This window comes from Arachis duranensis, chromosome 8 (genome assembly GCF_000817695.3).
Source record: "Arachis duranensis cultivar V14167 chromosome 8, aradu.V14167.gnm2.J7QH, whole genome shotgun sequence".
In the NCBI taxonomy this organism is placed as follows: Eukaryota; Viridiplantae; Streptophyta; class Magnoliopsida; order Fabales; family Fabaceae; genus Arachis; species Arachis duranensis.
This window is the reverse complement of record NC_029779.3, coordinates 30721676-30738213: the sequence shown is the minus strand read 5'-3', so window position 1 is coordinate 30738213 and position 16538 is coordinate 30721676. Positions and strand designations below refer to the sequence as shown.

Below are 16538 nucleotides of genomic sequence, written 5' to 3'. Positions count from 1 at the left end.
ATAATATTATATTTAATTATATAATATTTTAATTTTTGGCCTCTTTACTCTTAAATTTCTGGATCCGTTCCCTGCTTACTGGGTGTTACTTTTCCTGCTAGGAAACTTAACTGGTGTTTCCAGTGCTAGAAAAAAAAAAAACCACCGAACCCAACAAAAGACCGCACGAGTAACCCCTTGTGAACAATGACGTCATCAATCTTTTATTGGTCTTCTTTTGACAACAATAATCTCCTTCATCCCAATTTATGAAAGTGAATTATTTAATTTTGACCTTTTCTAAACTGAAAGCTGTAGAAAGCTAATCATGTTCAAAATGAATCCGTGTGGGTGTGGCTTCACAGATCACATACGAATTAACTGCGTAAAAGCAGTGGTCATGTCTTTGTCAAAGCCTTTATGTTGACAAACACAAGTGCTGTAAAATGACATAAATGCCCCCCAACCAGCTTCTAGGAAGCCTGGAAGCAACTACGTCCCCATTCTGAATAATAATCAAAATTGCTGTCATCTATCCCATCCCTTGAGCCTTGAGCCTTCATCAATCAATATATATACATAAACAGTTCAACAGAATCAATCATCCACCACCATTAACATACTCACATATAAAGTGATGATGGCTGCAAGTGCAGGTGCAAATGCAGAGAGAGGAAAAGGGGCTGTGGATTTCGAGGACTTACTGCCGGTGATAGCGAAGAAGCTGGGCGGGGAGGGTCTCATGAGGGAGTTGGAGAAAGGATTTGAGCTTCTGATGGACAAGGAGAAAAGGGTGATCACGTTGGAGAGCCTGAGGAGGAACAGTGCCCTGTTGGGTCTGCATGATCTGAAGGAGGACGAGATTGTGAGTATGGTCAGAGAAGGTGATATTGATGGCGATGGCGCGCTTAACATCATGGAGTTCTGCGTCCTCATGTTCAGATTGAGTCCACAGTTGATGGAGGACTCTTGTTTCTTACTTCAACAGGCTCTGCAACATGAATTACATGCATCAACAGTATTCTATTGATTAGAGGGAATAGGGAACCAATCTTAAGTTTTCATCCTTTCTTCTTCATTACATTTCACCGGAGAAAAAACAAATGTACTAAACACAGTATAATTATAAGCTTATTATGCTTTCAATAATTTTTTTTTTGGGAAATCGGATGGGGTAATTTATATATAGTTACTACTGGGGGCACTTCATCATTGCATTTGTTATTTGGCTTCTTTTTCTTTTACTCCCCTTTCTTAAATCTATGAAAAAATAGTTACAAGTGCTGCACATAAATCAGAAGCTTATTCATTTTCATTGAAGCCATTGGTTTTTCAGTAGTGTAATTCCCTGCAACCAAGCTGCTATTATGAATGCAGGAACCCATGATGAGACTATTATAATAGTATGACATGATGTATACCAATAAGAAATATGAAATCAATTTATCATAGAAAATGAATTATTGTGGATTCAATTCCAAATCTAAACCAATTCATTAGCTTTCTCTTCTTTTTTTTTTTTTTAATTCCTTTCACACGGTAAGTTATTGATAATTAATAAGAAACTCTTAAAATATGAATTGGATCTCAAACACTACAAAGTAAGAAGAGATATGGATTATTCATTCATGAAGGTTTCTTTGTAGGACTTTCCTAGACGGAAGCAAGCGAAAAGATGGGTAGTCGGTGGAAATTTCCTAAAGTTATTATATTATCCATTTATAATTTGCATGATGTGTCAAATTGCATACCACCTTCTTTGATCTTCAAGTTGAAGAAGGTGTAAACCACTTCCAGATTTTCGATACCTTACGTAAGCAGTGATTAATGAAAAAAGTTCCTAACACGAAGAAATTCATGTCAAATATTTTTTATAAAATTTAGCTAATATATATTCTCAAGAAAATTTCTAATCTTTTATTTTAATAAATAAAAATGAAGTAAATTAAAAACTTAAATTTATATTTTATAAAAACATTTTTAATTGATAGTTTTGAAATTTGAGATTCCATTAATATTTGTGAAAATGCTTTTATAATATATTTTTTTGTTGCCCACGGTATCTTCCAACCCGACAGGTTAAGGGCTAATCCGTCGCGGATCTGAGCTCCATTTAAGGGTCTGCCGCTGGCAATGGATTAACTGCATGCACAAGGCAGAATTCGAACCCTCAACACTTATTTAAACGGACCACTCGACTAACCCAAATTGGTTTGCGAGTATATCTGTTTCTGCACATATAAGAGGCCCAATGGGCCATAAGAGAAATTACAAAATAAAGGAAGAAGCCCAATGAGGAAAGAAAGCCCAATCCCTCACAAGTGACTACCCTCTGTATAGTTACAGTAGCTGACCCCTGTAAGTAACCCAGCCAGAGATCTTCATCTGCAATTCTGCATCCTATCATAGTTTTGATCTATGAACGAAGCAGAATGAAAACTATTCTGCATCCTATCATAGCTCTACCACATATCATATCAGAGAGGCCTTAAATCATTCAATTTTAAAAAAGTTACGGAATACGGATATCTAATGTTATTTGCACATGTGAAACATCCTTTCTAATTTCATCATAGATATACAAAGCTAAATTTCTGATATAGAAATAGAAATAGAGAAAGAAGTTTAGCGTTACAAAGAATAAGAAACAGAGGCAACTATACAAAATAAAAAGAAAAATCAAAAGTTACATGAATCATATAAGAATGGACGAACCATATTGAAATTGAAACTCAAGCAGTAAGCTCAGGCATCTTAAAAGGTCTAGAAATGCCATGAACGACGAATCCATCAGAAGTTAACATGTCAGGTGCTACAATCTCAACGCCACTGATAACAACACCTGGCAGGAACCCTAGAACCCCATCGATTTCAAGCTCATCGTCGGGCATCAGAGTCCTCAACAAGCTCCTTACCGGCAACAACGTCAGCTCCTGATACGTCAGCCTCTTTGGCAGAATGTGAAGCCTCACCGCCCTATCAAGCAACGTCGAAGGGTACCCCAGAAGCGCCATATCAGGAGGCGCGAAGATCGTAGCAGACGTCAAACCCACCGAGTCCTTCGAAATCCCTTCAAGAACCGAATGCAGGGCTATTGAAAATGACGAGTAACCTTTTGAACCCAGCAACTGCACGATCCTGTTCCACTCAATAGCGCTTTGGTTGTTCGAAGAACTACTATAGCCATTAGAGGCTTGAGCCGGCGGAGGGTTTCTTCTTGTGTTCATGTTCACGCGACAAGTTGGTGGCTGAGCGTCGTCCAAGCCCCACGACTGGGGATCTTGACGGCGAACAGAAGCGAATGGTGAAAGAACGCCGTGAACGGCGAGCTGAGAATCGAGGTAGATGTCGGGGTTTGAGATAAGGACGCGGTTGATCTCGATTGTTCTTAGGTTGGGATCGATTTTGGTGACCGAGAGCTTCTTCTGGCGGAAGAGGGTGGGAAGGCAAGAGCCTAGGGTGGTGTTGTTGAGGAGGTCTTGCATGGTGTAGATGGAGGTGGCCGTGTGGTAGAGGAGGAGGTTCTTGAGGAGCCATGGAGGGAGGGAGGAGTTGTCTGTGATGGCGGAGTCTTTGATGGCGAAGATGGTGGAGTTGTTGGGGGGATGAAAGAAGGGAGGCTTGTGGTGGAGGAGGTCGGCGATGACGGTGAAGCCGGCACGGCGGAGGGCTTCGGAGGCGTTGAGGGAGACGTCATTGGGTATTGGGGGAGTGACTTCTTGGGAGGAGTTCTTGGAGCTGGAGTGCACGGCGGAGGAGATTGCTATGACTCCCAATGTCACCGACACCAAGAAGTACACTGGGAACCAGCACGAACAGCGAGGTGCCATTGTTGCAGGGAATGAAGAAGAACCAAGAAGAAGAAGAAGAAGAAGACTGTGACTGCTTCTTTTGGAGGGAAAAGAGAGTCACCAGTGTTATGATTTCAAAGAATCTTTGAAATAACTCTTCTCTTTAGTGCTCCTTAATTCTTATTTGTGAATTTGGCTTCAAATAAAACACAATTCTCTAACAATAACTATATATACGGTACATATGTATGCATACTTCTCTACTATTAGCTACTAGCGTAAAGAATTTATTTACGTTACATATACAAAATTCAGCTAATATGATGTATCAAAGTTGATGGGAAAATGTTATTTTTATGTTAGCACCTAAGTGAATACTAATCACTATATTACTATGTAAAGTGACGATGTAATTATGGAAAATTTGTTTAAAAAAGACAAAAATTGTAGAGAATAAAAAAAAACCGAAGTTGACACTCTCTAAATTATCCAAATTTTAATACAATTATGAATTAACATTAATGCCTCATCAAAATAATTGTAATTTTAAACATCTAAGTTAATATTTAATTTTGTCCTTAAAATTTTAGGTTGAATTTAAATTGATCTTTAGAATTTTAAACGACTCAAATTGACCTCTTAAATTTATAATCGTAACTCACATTAATTTTTGAGTTAATCTTTGTTAATGGAATGTTGATTTGGTATGTTAATTTGTCACCATTTAAATTTTTCGCTTAAGTTCTTTACGATCGAAATTTATTAGAACTCTTAGAACTTAGAAACTTGATAGATACTCTCATATTTTTAAATTTTACAAATTGAACTTGTTATTATTTTTATGAGGATGTTGGAGAGCCAATTAAGCCTTTAGATGCTCTAGTAGGTCTCAATCACATAAAACGTAAGAGAAAAGTCTAAATTGTGGCAAATTAATGTACAAAATCGGTACGACATTAACAAAAATAAGTTCAGAGACTAATACAAGTTATTATTGTAAATTTTAAGATTCAAATTAAATCAATTATAACTTTGAGAATTATTTTAAGTCCAATCTCAAATTTCAAGAGTTAAGAGAGATGTTGTCATCGGATAGGTGTCCAAGATGTCTTTCTAACCAGGAATCGGTTTTACATTGTATTCGGGATTGTCCAAAAGCTCAGCTTGTCTGGCATAGGTTGGATATTTCTTGTCATCCTTTGGATTTAAAGAACTGGTTCTTGTATCATAGCAGAGAGCATCCGTTCAAATTCTTTTCGGGACTTTGGTGGATATGGCGAGTAAGGAATAATGACATATTTAATCCCCATAAAACTTGGCCTCCGGAAAAAGTGATTTGTCTGGCATTAACCTCAGAAAAAGAGCTTAGGAATATTTTTGAATTACAACGTATGTCCCTTCCCTCTACTCTAAATGGTTTTTGGAATCCCTCATCCACTGGTACTTTTAAGATTAATTGTGATGCTAGTTATTTTGGTTTGGGTGATAGTGTTGGTTTTGCTTGTGTTATTAGAGATTGTAATGGGAGCTGGCAAAGGGGGTGTTTGGGAATGATTGAGAGTAATAGTATTCTTCAAGGAGAATTGTTTGCTATTTGGAGAGGATATCTCTTAGCTTGGGATGTGGGTCAACGAGATGTTATTTGAGAGACGGATTGTGTGGAAGCATTTAATCTTGTTACTCAAGATGGTTTTGGGTTTATTGATCCATTGGTGCTCAAAATAAGAGATATCATGCATTGGAATTGGCGTATTAACTTTCGTTTGATTATGAGAGATGCAAACACGGTGGCAGATACTATGACAAAGATGGCGATGAAGTTACAACTTTCGCATGTGGAGCTTCTTTCACCTTGGGAGGAGTTTAAGAGTAGTCTTAAACAGAACTGTCCCTCTATTTATGCAGTTCGTTGTTTTATTTGTTTTATTTTTTTAATTTATTTCAGTTACAAAAAAAAATTAAGTATTAACTCCACAAACATCTTAATTTATTAAATGTTTTTCTCACCTTTCCATTTTAAAATTTTAAAAAAAATTTCTCCATTTGAAAAAAATGATCTCATATTTTCTTCTCATTTGTTTTCATCATTTTTTTTTCTTTTTTTTTCATGATGTGTATGTAGGTTTTTTTTATCTTGTTATTCATTTTTGGATTTTTTTTCCCTTTCTTTCTACTTTTGTTTGATTGGATCTTTTTGTTTTTTCATGTATTTTGATTATAAAATAAAAAGAAAGTTTAAGCATATGCTGATGATTAAAATTAAAGTGGTGATGAAAAAAATTAAATTCTATAACATTTAGACCAAATAAGATATTATTTTTATTTAAATATTCGAGAGGTAAAATGATTAGTTGAAAAAGAGAAAATAAAAATATTAATATAATCAAAGATTTGTATAAGTATCCAAGACTCAAATTCTACCTTATACATATAGTCATAGTTGTCAGAACCAAACCGGTGATCGAACCGGTGAGGTTACTGAGTTACTGGATCACTGGTTCAACCGGTGAGTCACTGGTTGAACCGGTTAACTCGGTATAATTAAATAATTATATAAAATTTAATTATTTGACTAGTTTAACTAAATATCATCTAACAATTCTCAACTATCAGCCTTATATAAAGACAAAAAATAAAATAATATTTTAAAAAAATAAATTGTGATTAATTAAATTTTTTGTTTATCTTTTTAATTTGTATATATTTAATAAAATTTATAGTTAAATAAAATGTAATTAATTTAAAAATGAGTGACTTTGAAATTAAAATAAATAGAATGTAAGTGAAAAGAAAATATACTATATGTATTATAATTTGTATATTAATTGATGAGAAACATTTTAGCTTGGTGGTAGAAACGTGCTTGTTTTATGGTGGAGGAAGGTGTTCGAACCCCATTGGAAGCATTTCGGAAAATTTTTCAAAAATCATCACAAGTTTGACACTTGGCAACGCTGGAGGGTTTAGAGCATGGTGGAGTTATAGATCGTTGATCCATTGTAGATTTCCCTTCAACGTTGATTGAGCGGCCCGAACCGGTCCGGTTTTTGCTAGATTTGACCGATTTTCATTGGTTCACACCGGATTTGACCGGTTTATATCGGTTCTCTACTTTATACGGTCCAAATATCGGACCGGACCGACATAAGATCCGGTTTACCAGTTTTTCGGTCGAACCGGCCGGTCCGGTCCGGTTCTGACAACTATGCATACAGTAACTCATTGACAATTATTATTCTACTGAGTTAAAGGATACCGTGGATAACCCAAAAAAATATATAATTAATGAGAAAGTATAGGAAGTCAATAGAATATTTGTACAATGTGTATAATAGAGGTTTAGAGAGTATTAGAGATATAATCATTAGTGTTACCTTTTTCTATCAACTGAAACTTTTGGAATGAATGATATCATGATATGGACAGTATGAGTGATGTTCATTTTGTAACTCATAATTAATATATATAAAAAGATTTGCATGGAACGAATAAGTTAGTCCACACTAAACTAGTAAAGTGAAGCAGTGATACACAACTCAGAAGCAGCTGGCTAGCTGGCTTTATAATCTGTTGCAAGCAAGCTGGAAGCTGCACTACCTAATTCCTAGTCTATTCCTTTTCTAGACTTTTGGCACCTATTCTCCTCTCTCTTTGACTCCTAATAACTAGTATTTGTTTGATCCTAAATTTGTTTAATTATTTTAAGAGTCTAGTTAACATATTAGGTTATTTAATCGAAACCATTTTCATAGAAAATATATACATTAAGATAAATATGAACTAAATCCTTACTTTAAAGATGCATATTAGACATGGGGATCTCCCAACAAAGATCATGGAGGCACCGCCCTTTTTGTGGAAAGTAGAATTGCTTAAGATTTATACTTACCAATTACCACCCACCATCTTGGACAACTTAAACAAATTTATTTTACAGAATTATTTCAACATTTATCTTTTTGTTTGATTTTTTTATTGACGATTAAACTTATGCATACTCACCAATCAAAGTATAATTCTTTAAGACTTGGCTTGCTTAAAGGTTTGAAGAATTAAAAAAGCTTAAGAGTTGAATTTTATATGCTAGTGCACATACAAATGACTCTTTTAGGATTGCAGAGGATTCTCCTTGTTCCTCCTTCTTTTTTTTTTAACAAAATTGGTAAAGGGCACAGTATACACATAATCAGATATTATCATGTCCTAAATCAATATTATACTGTTGTTGTTCTAGAAAAAGAAAATTATTTGTATGATTGAATAAGACACAATGCCAACAAATATTTGAGCAAAAGGGTTATCAGAATCTCTCGGCCACTTTTGTGCTTTCATAAGCAAAAGAAAGTGACTAATAAGGAAACGGGACACAGAACAAGTCAACAAAGAAAATTATAGTACAGAAATCTTAATCAAATTATATGGTATTCACAACAAAAACAGCTTATAAAACAACATAACACATAATCTATTGTTACAAAGCTACAATTATAATGAATGCCTACACTAACCCTTTAAAAACAAAATGGAAAATGATTGAACAAGAGATAGAAGACAGAGGTCAGTAAGAAGAAGCAGGAGCAGTGTCCCTTCTCCTTGTAACACGAATGTAGCAAAAGACAGCAGCAAAAGTGGCAGTAACAAGACCGCCAAGAATGACACCACCACCCGCCACTGACTTGTCCGTTGTGGAATGATGCTTTCCCAGCCGTCTGATATTATCAGTAGGAGCCTCTGCTGCCTCTGCCTTTCTTTCATCCTTCAAAGGTGGTTTCAATGGAGCCTCAGAAGTTTGTTGTGCCATGGCTTCTTGAAGTACCAACATCTGTGTAGTAATAGCTACAAGAAAAGTAAACACAAGAAGCATGTTGCTCATTCTGAAGAAACTCAAGTAAGCTAAGTGTGTGAGGTGTTGTTCTGAAGAAGAGTTTGAAGTGATTCGATTTTTATGGAATAATGAATGCAACACCGGGGGGTAGGAGGGGTTTTTAAAGAGAGGGAGAGGAGAGGAAACAATGAATGAAGGGCCAAGATCTTTTGGTGGAGGGTTCATCTGTATGTGTAGTTTAGGGGTGGCAATGGGTAGGGTAGGGTAGGGTTTGAACCCAACCCTAACCCTACCCGCGGGTTGAGTTTTTGACTAACACTCAACCCTACCGTACCCGCGGGTTGAGAAATACCCAGCCCTAACCCTACCCGCGCTCAACCCGCGGGTATCCGACCCTACCCGCGGGTTGACAAAAAAAATATTATAATGACACAAATATCTCATAAATAACACAAGTATCCTTGGTTCAGTGGCTAGGAACTTTTTGCACATGCTTAAGGTCCTTGGTTCAACTCCCATATATAACATTTTTAAACATATATAACACATATTATGGAAGGTGCGGGTAGGGTTGAGACTCAACCCGCACCCTACCCGCTCCGCAGGCCAACCCGCTTCGTGCCCAACCCTACCCGCAGCGGATCGGGTTGGCAACCCTACCCGACCGGGTTGGGTCGGGTTGGGTACCCGCGGATAGGGTCCATGCTGCCAGGCTTAGTGTAGTTATGAGAGTTTGGTTTAGGAAATAGTAGGAATGATAATAATAAAAAGGTGTAGCTAATAATGCCATTAATGTTATTAATTTAAAAAACTTTATAAAAATATAAAAAAAATTAATTTTATAATATATTTATTGTGTATTTATTAAAATAACATTTTTTTTAATAGTAACTTAAATATATGCAATTTCAACATATTTTCTTACGAGATATGTTAGTCTAAATTCTAATAATAACAATAATGAAAAGGATGAGGTTAATGCCTTCCTCTTAATTCAATTTCAATCCTTTAAGCTTGCTAAATGGTCCATCATAGCTAAGGCCAGCTTCACAACTCCCTACCACTCAATCCCCCTCTCAACCGGAAGATTTAAATACTATTTTATCATCTCTTTTTTACCCTATACAGTTATAGTAGAGTTGATCTTTTTTTATTTTCCTTTTTCTATTTTCCATTAAGAGTGAAAGTTGGTACAAGTAATAAAATCTAAAGGACCAGGCTAAATAGTGTCACAAGAACACCACAAAATCAGTCATCTATCATTTAATTTATTGCAAATGATTTTATTATAATATAAACCTTTTTTTTTTCAGGATATCTTTTGGCATGGCAGACTAATAACTAATTTGTTGCGATTCAGAGCTTTATTTAAGAGTTTGTTGTTGACCAATAAATTACTGTATGTATAAGATAATATTCGAACTTCTACCACTTACTTAAGTGAACTAGTGAGTTATCTAACTAATACTCAAACTAAATCCATAATGAAAAAGTTATCTTGGTATTTCTTTTATTGTTATGTTATATACACTACTTTTACATACATAAATAGTGATACACTTCCTTATTTTGATAATAAAAGTTATTACTTATTAAGTTATTTAATGTTTTCAAAAAATAGTTTTTAATTAGAAAAAGGATATACACCACATTACCACTCTTGGTGTAAACTAGAATGATGCATAATTATTTATTTTAATCACACTTACATAAGTCCCTATCTGCCGAATCTAATGAAATCTCATCAGTTTATTTATTTTCTAACTGAAACATACTACACATATAAGTTATATCTCAATCTAGGAATCATGATATCAACACATCCAACATAATCACATATAAAGAATATTAGAAAATCATTAAAATTTATTATTTTTAATTATTAATTAGTCATTAATATTTAAAAATATAGAATAACGTATGTTATTGGATTATTAGATTAAAAAAATTAAACTAAAAGAATTAATTAAATTGATGACTAAATAATAACAAAAAAATAATAAATTCTAATAGCTTTTAACATTTCTCATCTTATATTTTTGGAATAACGTGAAATGTGTTGGAGTTGAACATTTTAGGAAGTATTCTTCTTGAAAGCAAAATATATAGTTTTCTTAAATTTTCCTTTTGCCCACAAATTGTATTATCAGCGTTTGCATGCATGGAGATTGAAACTAAATGACGCATTGCATTTAATTTCCCAAACTAATTAGAGAATAGTTATGCACATATTGAACACACAATCCCTATTCCTAATTTTTCTCATCATATATGGTGTTCCAAAGATATATATGTGGAAGAAAACAGTTGGCAACCATGTGTAGCTGGAAATTAGTAGATAGCAGGTCAATGTGCATTCATCTCATGTATCACTTTCATCATTGAAATAATCGATTCCAACTTTTGGGCATAACCAACTATAATAAGATAGAGGACTCTCTACCTATATAATCACCATGGCCATTGTGCTATGTAAAGCTTGTAACTTCAACTGTTTCCTCACCTCATAATTAACCATTATTCCACGACTTAGTCAAGGGTATTTATAATCCCATTACTAAGTCATCAAATTAAATTTTCAGAAAGGAACCGCGTAAAATACAGCATGTAGTTATTAATTTATTATTACTGTTATTATTTGGACCATATTATAACAGATTACACAAGTTTAATTTGTACGAAAAGCTTGGTTAAAATTAAAAGGCATTAAAAAGTCGGTTGGGAGCTACTAGCTAGCCAGCAGGAGCCAAAATGATATGATTATTCATGTGTTACAATTAACATATATAGGAGCGTTAAAATGATATGTCAATCGTACCAAAATAGAAACAGAAATGTGCCCCCCAGTCTTCGGGTAGTTAATTAAGCTATCAAAGGAAGTAGAGATTAAGCAAATAATAAGCACCGAAATAGTTGGAGGCTACATATAGCACACAAAAAGATTATCTACATACTAAAATTAATTATTATATATTTATATATAAATATATATAGTTTAATTTATTTTTAATATATATTTTATATTCTAATGTATATTCTATCTCAACGGTGAATCTCTTCAATTTTACATCCAGTAATATAGGAGTATCAATTCAATATAGTAGTAAAGGGTCAATATAATTGTACAACCAATCTAATTACACAGATACACATCTTAGATTTAAAAATGGAGAAAATAGATGAGTAAATAACATGTTAAATAGGTTGCACAATTAATTTAAAACAGATATATGTTTGAGTGCATATATCTCTTTTCTTAAACAATCATAGCCATCGACCCATTATTGATTGTCACATCAGGTTTAGATTTCGTATTGTGTGTCTTCGGTTTGAATATGTAACGTGGACGAAAATACTCCTTTCAAGTAAGCTCGAGCTACTTTAAATCATACATTCTAAAGATTATTAATTTATTATCATTATTTTGGTCAATATTCTGAATCAAAATAGTCAATTTTTAGTATTATTTTGGACCGGGTTACCAACACAATAAACAGCAATATATACTCATCACAAAGGGCAATTAAGCTCCTATATCCAAGCTCTGGATTTCAATCCTTTTTAAGTTTTTGGTCAGAGAATTTAAATCTCATACAGAGAAACAAAACGTAGACCTAACAAACTCTTATTAAGGCCCAAAGTTATCTGGACAACATACTCTCACTCAAAATCATTACCACCTTTTTCTAGTATATATTGTTTTTGACCATTGACCCAAAAACTAAAACAAAGTTCCCCAAGAAAAGGGATTAGACCCAAAAGTTAAGAAAAGGAAATATACTTTATTGTACCATTAAAATACTAAAGTCACACCTCAACTCCTCAAGGCATTAAAAACGAAAAAATAACTAACGCATGAAATATGTACCAAGTACTATACACTTTTTTTATGGTATTTCCTCTATCTTTCAAGCTTGCAAAGTAATCGTATCCTGGAGGTTAAGAAATAAACTTACAAAATGTAATTTGCTGAGTGATAATACACCAAGACTCCAAGTGACATTCTATAGATAAACATCTTAAGAGATCAGTAATGTAAGAATTAAAATTCATTCATCGACACTGTCAAAAAACGTCTAACAACACACAATTTGCGGTGAAATGTAATAAAGCATCAGGCTAATGACAGTGGTAGGGCATGAATATTCACATATTATGTTCTCAAAGGATGTTGTTGTATTGTTTCTCATCCACACTCTTGAGTAATGAAAACTCAATACTATTCGATCTGTATAACCAATTTATAACCCAACCACCACCATGGATAGAAAATCCAGTGTACTAGACATAGATATTAACATGAGCAACGGAAGCAAGATTAACAAACCACATTGGCACATGCAGTGTTCTAACACAATTCTAGTAGAATGCACAACATTTTCCACTACTTCCAAGTAAACTATATATGACAATTGTAAGTCAAAACTGGACTAGGATGTCCAGTGTGGTGCATTAGCCCAAAAGCTGAAGAAAAACGAACACTTTCCAAATTCCAAGCAAGTTCCAAGTCTCCTTCCGTCTAAATCTAAATCATTACAAACTAGAACCGGCTAAGAGTTCTATATAGCCATGAACAAAATGTACATACACATCAGGAGGAAGAAGGAGGGGAGTTACTAGCCCCAGATTCAGCCTCCACAGCCTCATGCTTTACACTTAAGGATAACGAAATGACATCATCATCGTGGTGGTCTTCAGGCGGAGAAGAAGAATGGTGGGAGAAACTGGAGACAGAGACGTTGGGGAAGTTGAGGCGGGCACAAGAACCGTACATAGCGCGGGCAGCCTCGTCATAGGCAAGGGCAGCACCAATGGCGGTCGGGAAAGTTCCAAGCCAAAGCCTGCTGCCTCGGTTGGGCTCTCGAATTTCGGCAACCCATTTTCCCCAAGTCCTCTGCCTCACTCCCCGGTAGTTACACCGCGAATTCTCAGGTCCCCCTTTTCCCTTCATACACCCCTTCTTCGACCCCTTCGCCGGAACCTTCCGAATCGGTTTATCGGCGTCGCTGCTTGAATCAAGCTGTGCGTTGTACTCTTTCCATTTTGCAAGTATTTTTGCTACCGACTTCGATCCACCATCCCCCTTCGTGTTCCCTTTCCCCAACATTTCTGCATGCAATGCAAACCCTAATTTTACAACACTTTGCCTTCATTAGATTCGGTACACCAAAATTGACCGAAATAAAATCAGATTTAAAGAATTCTTTGAAAACTATAACGAAATGAAGAGAATGATAAAGAGGGAGGAGGAAAAGAGCTAACCTGAGAGGAGGCCCGAGTGTTTTAGCTGTGTGATCGGAATTGGAAAGATTAGGGGCACATGATTGGGGACAATGAAGAAAAAGAAGGAAGAAGGAAGATGATGTTGAAAACAGAGATGAGCACCGACAAGACAAAGAAACTAGGGTTCACTAGCCGCCTGCATTTTGTTCCTACCACTATACTCCAAACTAGACAACAAAATAATGAGACAATTATTTTGATATTCTTTTATACTTAGAGAAATTATTTTTGTATATTATTATATAATAAATTTATGGATAATTCACCTAAATAAACAGAATTGAATGCAATATTATATGGATGTCCTAAAATCAAACTATTTACATGTATGTTTGATTTTCATGTTCATTCTATGTAAATCAAAGTTATGAAATTCGATTTAAGTGTTGGACAAACACTTCAGTTATAATGCTTTGTCCCATAAGTTTAGATCGATGTGGAGGTTTAAGAGAGGATATGATCTCTGAGATGTGGGCTTTAATTATTTTATGGTGAAATTTGATCTTTTAGAGGACAGAAACAAGGTGCTTTTCGGCGGTTCGTAGATGATTATTAGATACTATCTTCTTGTCAAGCCATGAACTCAAGATTTTCGATCATGCGAATTTTCTTTCGATCAATAATGGTGTGGATCCACATTGTCGGTTTTTTGATTTGGTGCTACTAGGAGGAGGCGATGTTGCGCATTGCAACTGCTATAGGAGTCCCGATCAAAGTTGATCTTGCCACAAAATCAGCAGAACGAGGTAAATATGCACGACATGGGTTCAAATCAATCTTGAACTCCCAGTGATTAAGAAACTCTTAGTTGATGGCTATGACTATGAGGTTGAGTATGAGAGTCTCTATTTGATTTGTGGGAGTTGCTCATGCTTTGGCCATGGCACTAAAGACCGCAAGAACCAAGGGAAAGTAGCGGCACCGAAGGCAGTTCTGCAAGAGCAGGGGTTAGCAGAAGGGAGGCCTCCAAAGAAGATCTTCTTCCACCGTTATCAGTGGTGCCTAACCCTCCAAATTTTCAAATTGAAAAGATTTTTAAATTTGGCAAAAATTATGAGCATAGTCATGAAGAAGATATCTTACCATCTATGGAAGAGAATCTCCTACATGCAAATCACATTATTCACGTAGGTCATAGAGATGATGAGAATATTGGCAATAAGGAAGAATGGACCACTGTTATGAGGAAGGGAAAAAAGAAATTGGGCCAACAGGGTCACTGGCCCATAACGAATCATACCAAGCAAATGAATAAAGAAACTGGATTTGGATCTCCATCAATCAATGTTAAAAAAAAAGAACTCAGGGTCAGGTAAAAGTCTAATTCTCTTCCCAGATTGCCACTTCATCAAAGAACCAAGGGCATCTGAATTTGCAGCAGCAAACTCTCGCACCGAGGTCTATTCGTAAAAGGTTCCGGCCAGCATCACTCCAATCATCTCCGGAAAGGGTAAATGAGAGAGGCAAAGCAAGCATTTCTCAAGATGGTCAAGGTGGGGCCTCCTCAACCAAAGAGGTCATATCTCAAGCCCTCATGGCGATTTAGATGTTGTCGTCTCAACGCCATTACTTCTGTTTGTTTGTTATGGATTGTTGGAATATTATTATGTGAAATATTAGAGGTGCCTCCAACAAGATGGCACGAGTTCACTGCAAGGAATTGGTTAGAAAATTTAATCCCTCCTTTCTTCATTTTAGTTGAAACGCATTCTATTTTTTTCAATTTAAATTTTTTTTAGAAAAATCTGAGTTTTCATGCTTCTCGTGTTGTGGAAGCCGTAGGGCACAAAGGTAGAATTTAGTTTCTTTCCTCCAATCCTAGTCTAGAGTGTAGAGTGATTGGTCAGTTTGAACATTGTATAACTGTGGCTATTAGCTTTGGCTCTTCTGAGGGATTTTGCAGTGTTATGTATGCTAGTCCTTAGTTGCTAGGAGATCTTGTCTTTGGAATCATTTAAGCAAGTTAGCAAGCCAGATTTATGGCCCTTGGCTTGTTTTTGGGGACTTCAACGAGGTTCTTAGACTAGAAGAGGTGAAGGGGGATCTCTTTTATCCATAACGGGCTGAGTGGTTTGCCTCTGTTCTAGATGACTGCAATTTACTAGAGCTGCAAATAATCGAAAGGAGGTTTTCTTCGTATAGACGTATTCAACACCATAAAGACATTATTAAGAAGCTTGATCATGTCTTGCACAATGCGGAATGGCTAGATTTCTTCTTGAGGCTTATTCAAAGATTCGTAATAGACTTCACTCTGATCACTGCCCAATTCTTATTCAATGTAATGGCTGCCCTCAAAACAAAGCAAATCGTCCTTTTAGATTTCAAGCAGCTTGGTCAACCCATCCCATGTATAGGAATCACTACAAGAAAAACACCCATTCAGGTACACTTGAAAAGGGTAGCCAAAAGTGAAAAAATGATGCCTTAGGCTATGGCTACGTTTTTTGGGCTACGGCTACGCTTTTTGGGGTGATTCCTATTCGGCCGTTGCCTATTCTCAAAGGCTACGCTTTTCTGCATCTAGGGCTACGCTTTTGACGTTTGGGAATAGGGTGCACTTTTCAAGTGATGCTGTCCAGGACCAAAGGCTACGCTTTTCAGCTTTCATTTTTCCAGAATAGGCTACGCTTTTCAACGCTACTGCATCACCTGTAAAG

At 35.7% G+C, this 16538-nt stretch overlaps 3 protein-coding genes across 4 annotated transcripts; 1 reads left to right on the top strand and 2 right to left on the bottom strand.

Annotated features, from left to right (window-relative positions):
• The first annotated feature begins 522 nt into the window (after positions 1-522).
• On the top strand, positions 523-1471 carry LOC107462104 (calcium-binding protein PBP1). Its single transcript, XM_016080671.3, has one exon. It carries the CDS (start codon positions 617-619, stop codon positions 1007-1009), a length of 393 nt encoding a protein of 130 aa, XP_015936157.1. The 5' UTR covers positions 523-616; the 3' UTR covers positions 1010-1471.
• Positions 1472-2615: 1144 nt separating this feature from the next.
• LOC107461925 (fasciclin-like arabinogalactan protein 21) lies at positions 2616-3853 on the bottom strand. Its single transcript, XM_016080484.3, has one exon. The coding sequence runs from the start codon at positions 3807-3809 to the stop codon at positions 2712-2714; it is 1098 nt and encodes a 365-aa protein (XP_015935970.1). The 5' UTR covers positions 3810-3853; the 3' UTR covers positions 2616-2711.
• Positions 3854-12939: 9086 nt separating this feature from the next.
• Positions 12940-14051, bottom strand: LOC127741072 (putative dehydration-responsive element-binding protein 2H). Of its 2 annotated transcripts, none has more exons than XM_052252513.1 (2): positions 13858-14051; positions 12940-13722 (listed from the first exon to the last, which is right to left on the bottom strand). In XM_052252513.1, exon 2 carries the CDS (start codon positions 13700-13702, stop codon positions 13187-13189), a length of 516 nt encoding a protein of 171 aa, XP_052108473.1. In that variant the 5' UTR covers positions 13703-13722; positions 13858-14051; the 3' UTR covers positions 12940-13186. The 2 variants fall into 2 exon arrangements, with proteins under 2 accessions (XP_052108473.1, XP_052108474.1); XM_052252514.1 differs by having other exon boundaries at positions 12940-13704.
• Positions 14052-16538: the final 2487 nt, after the last annotated feature.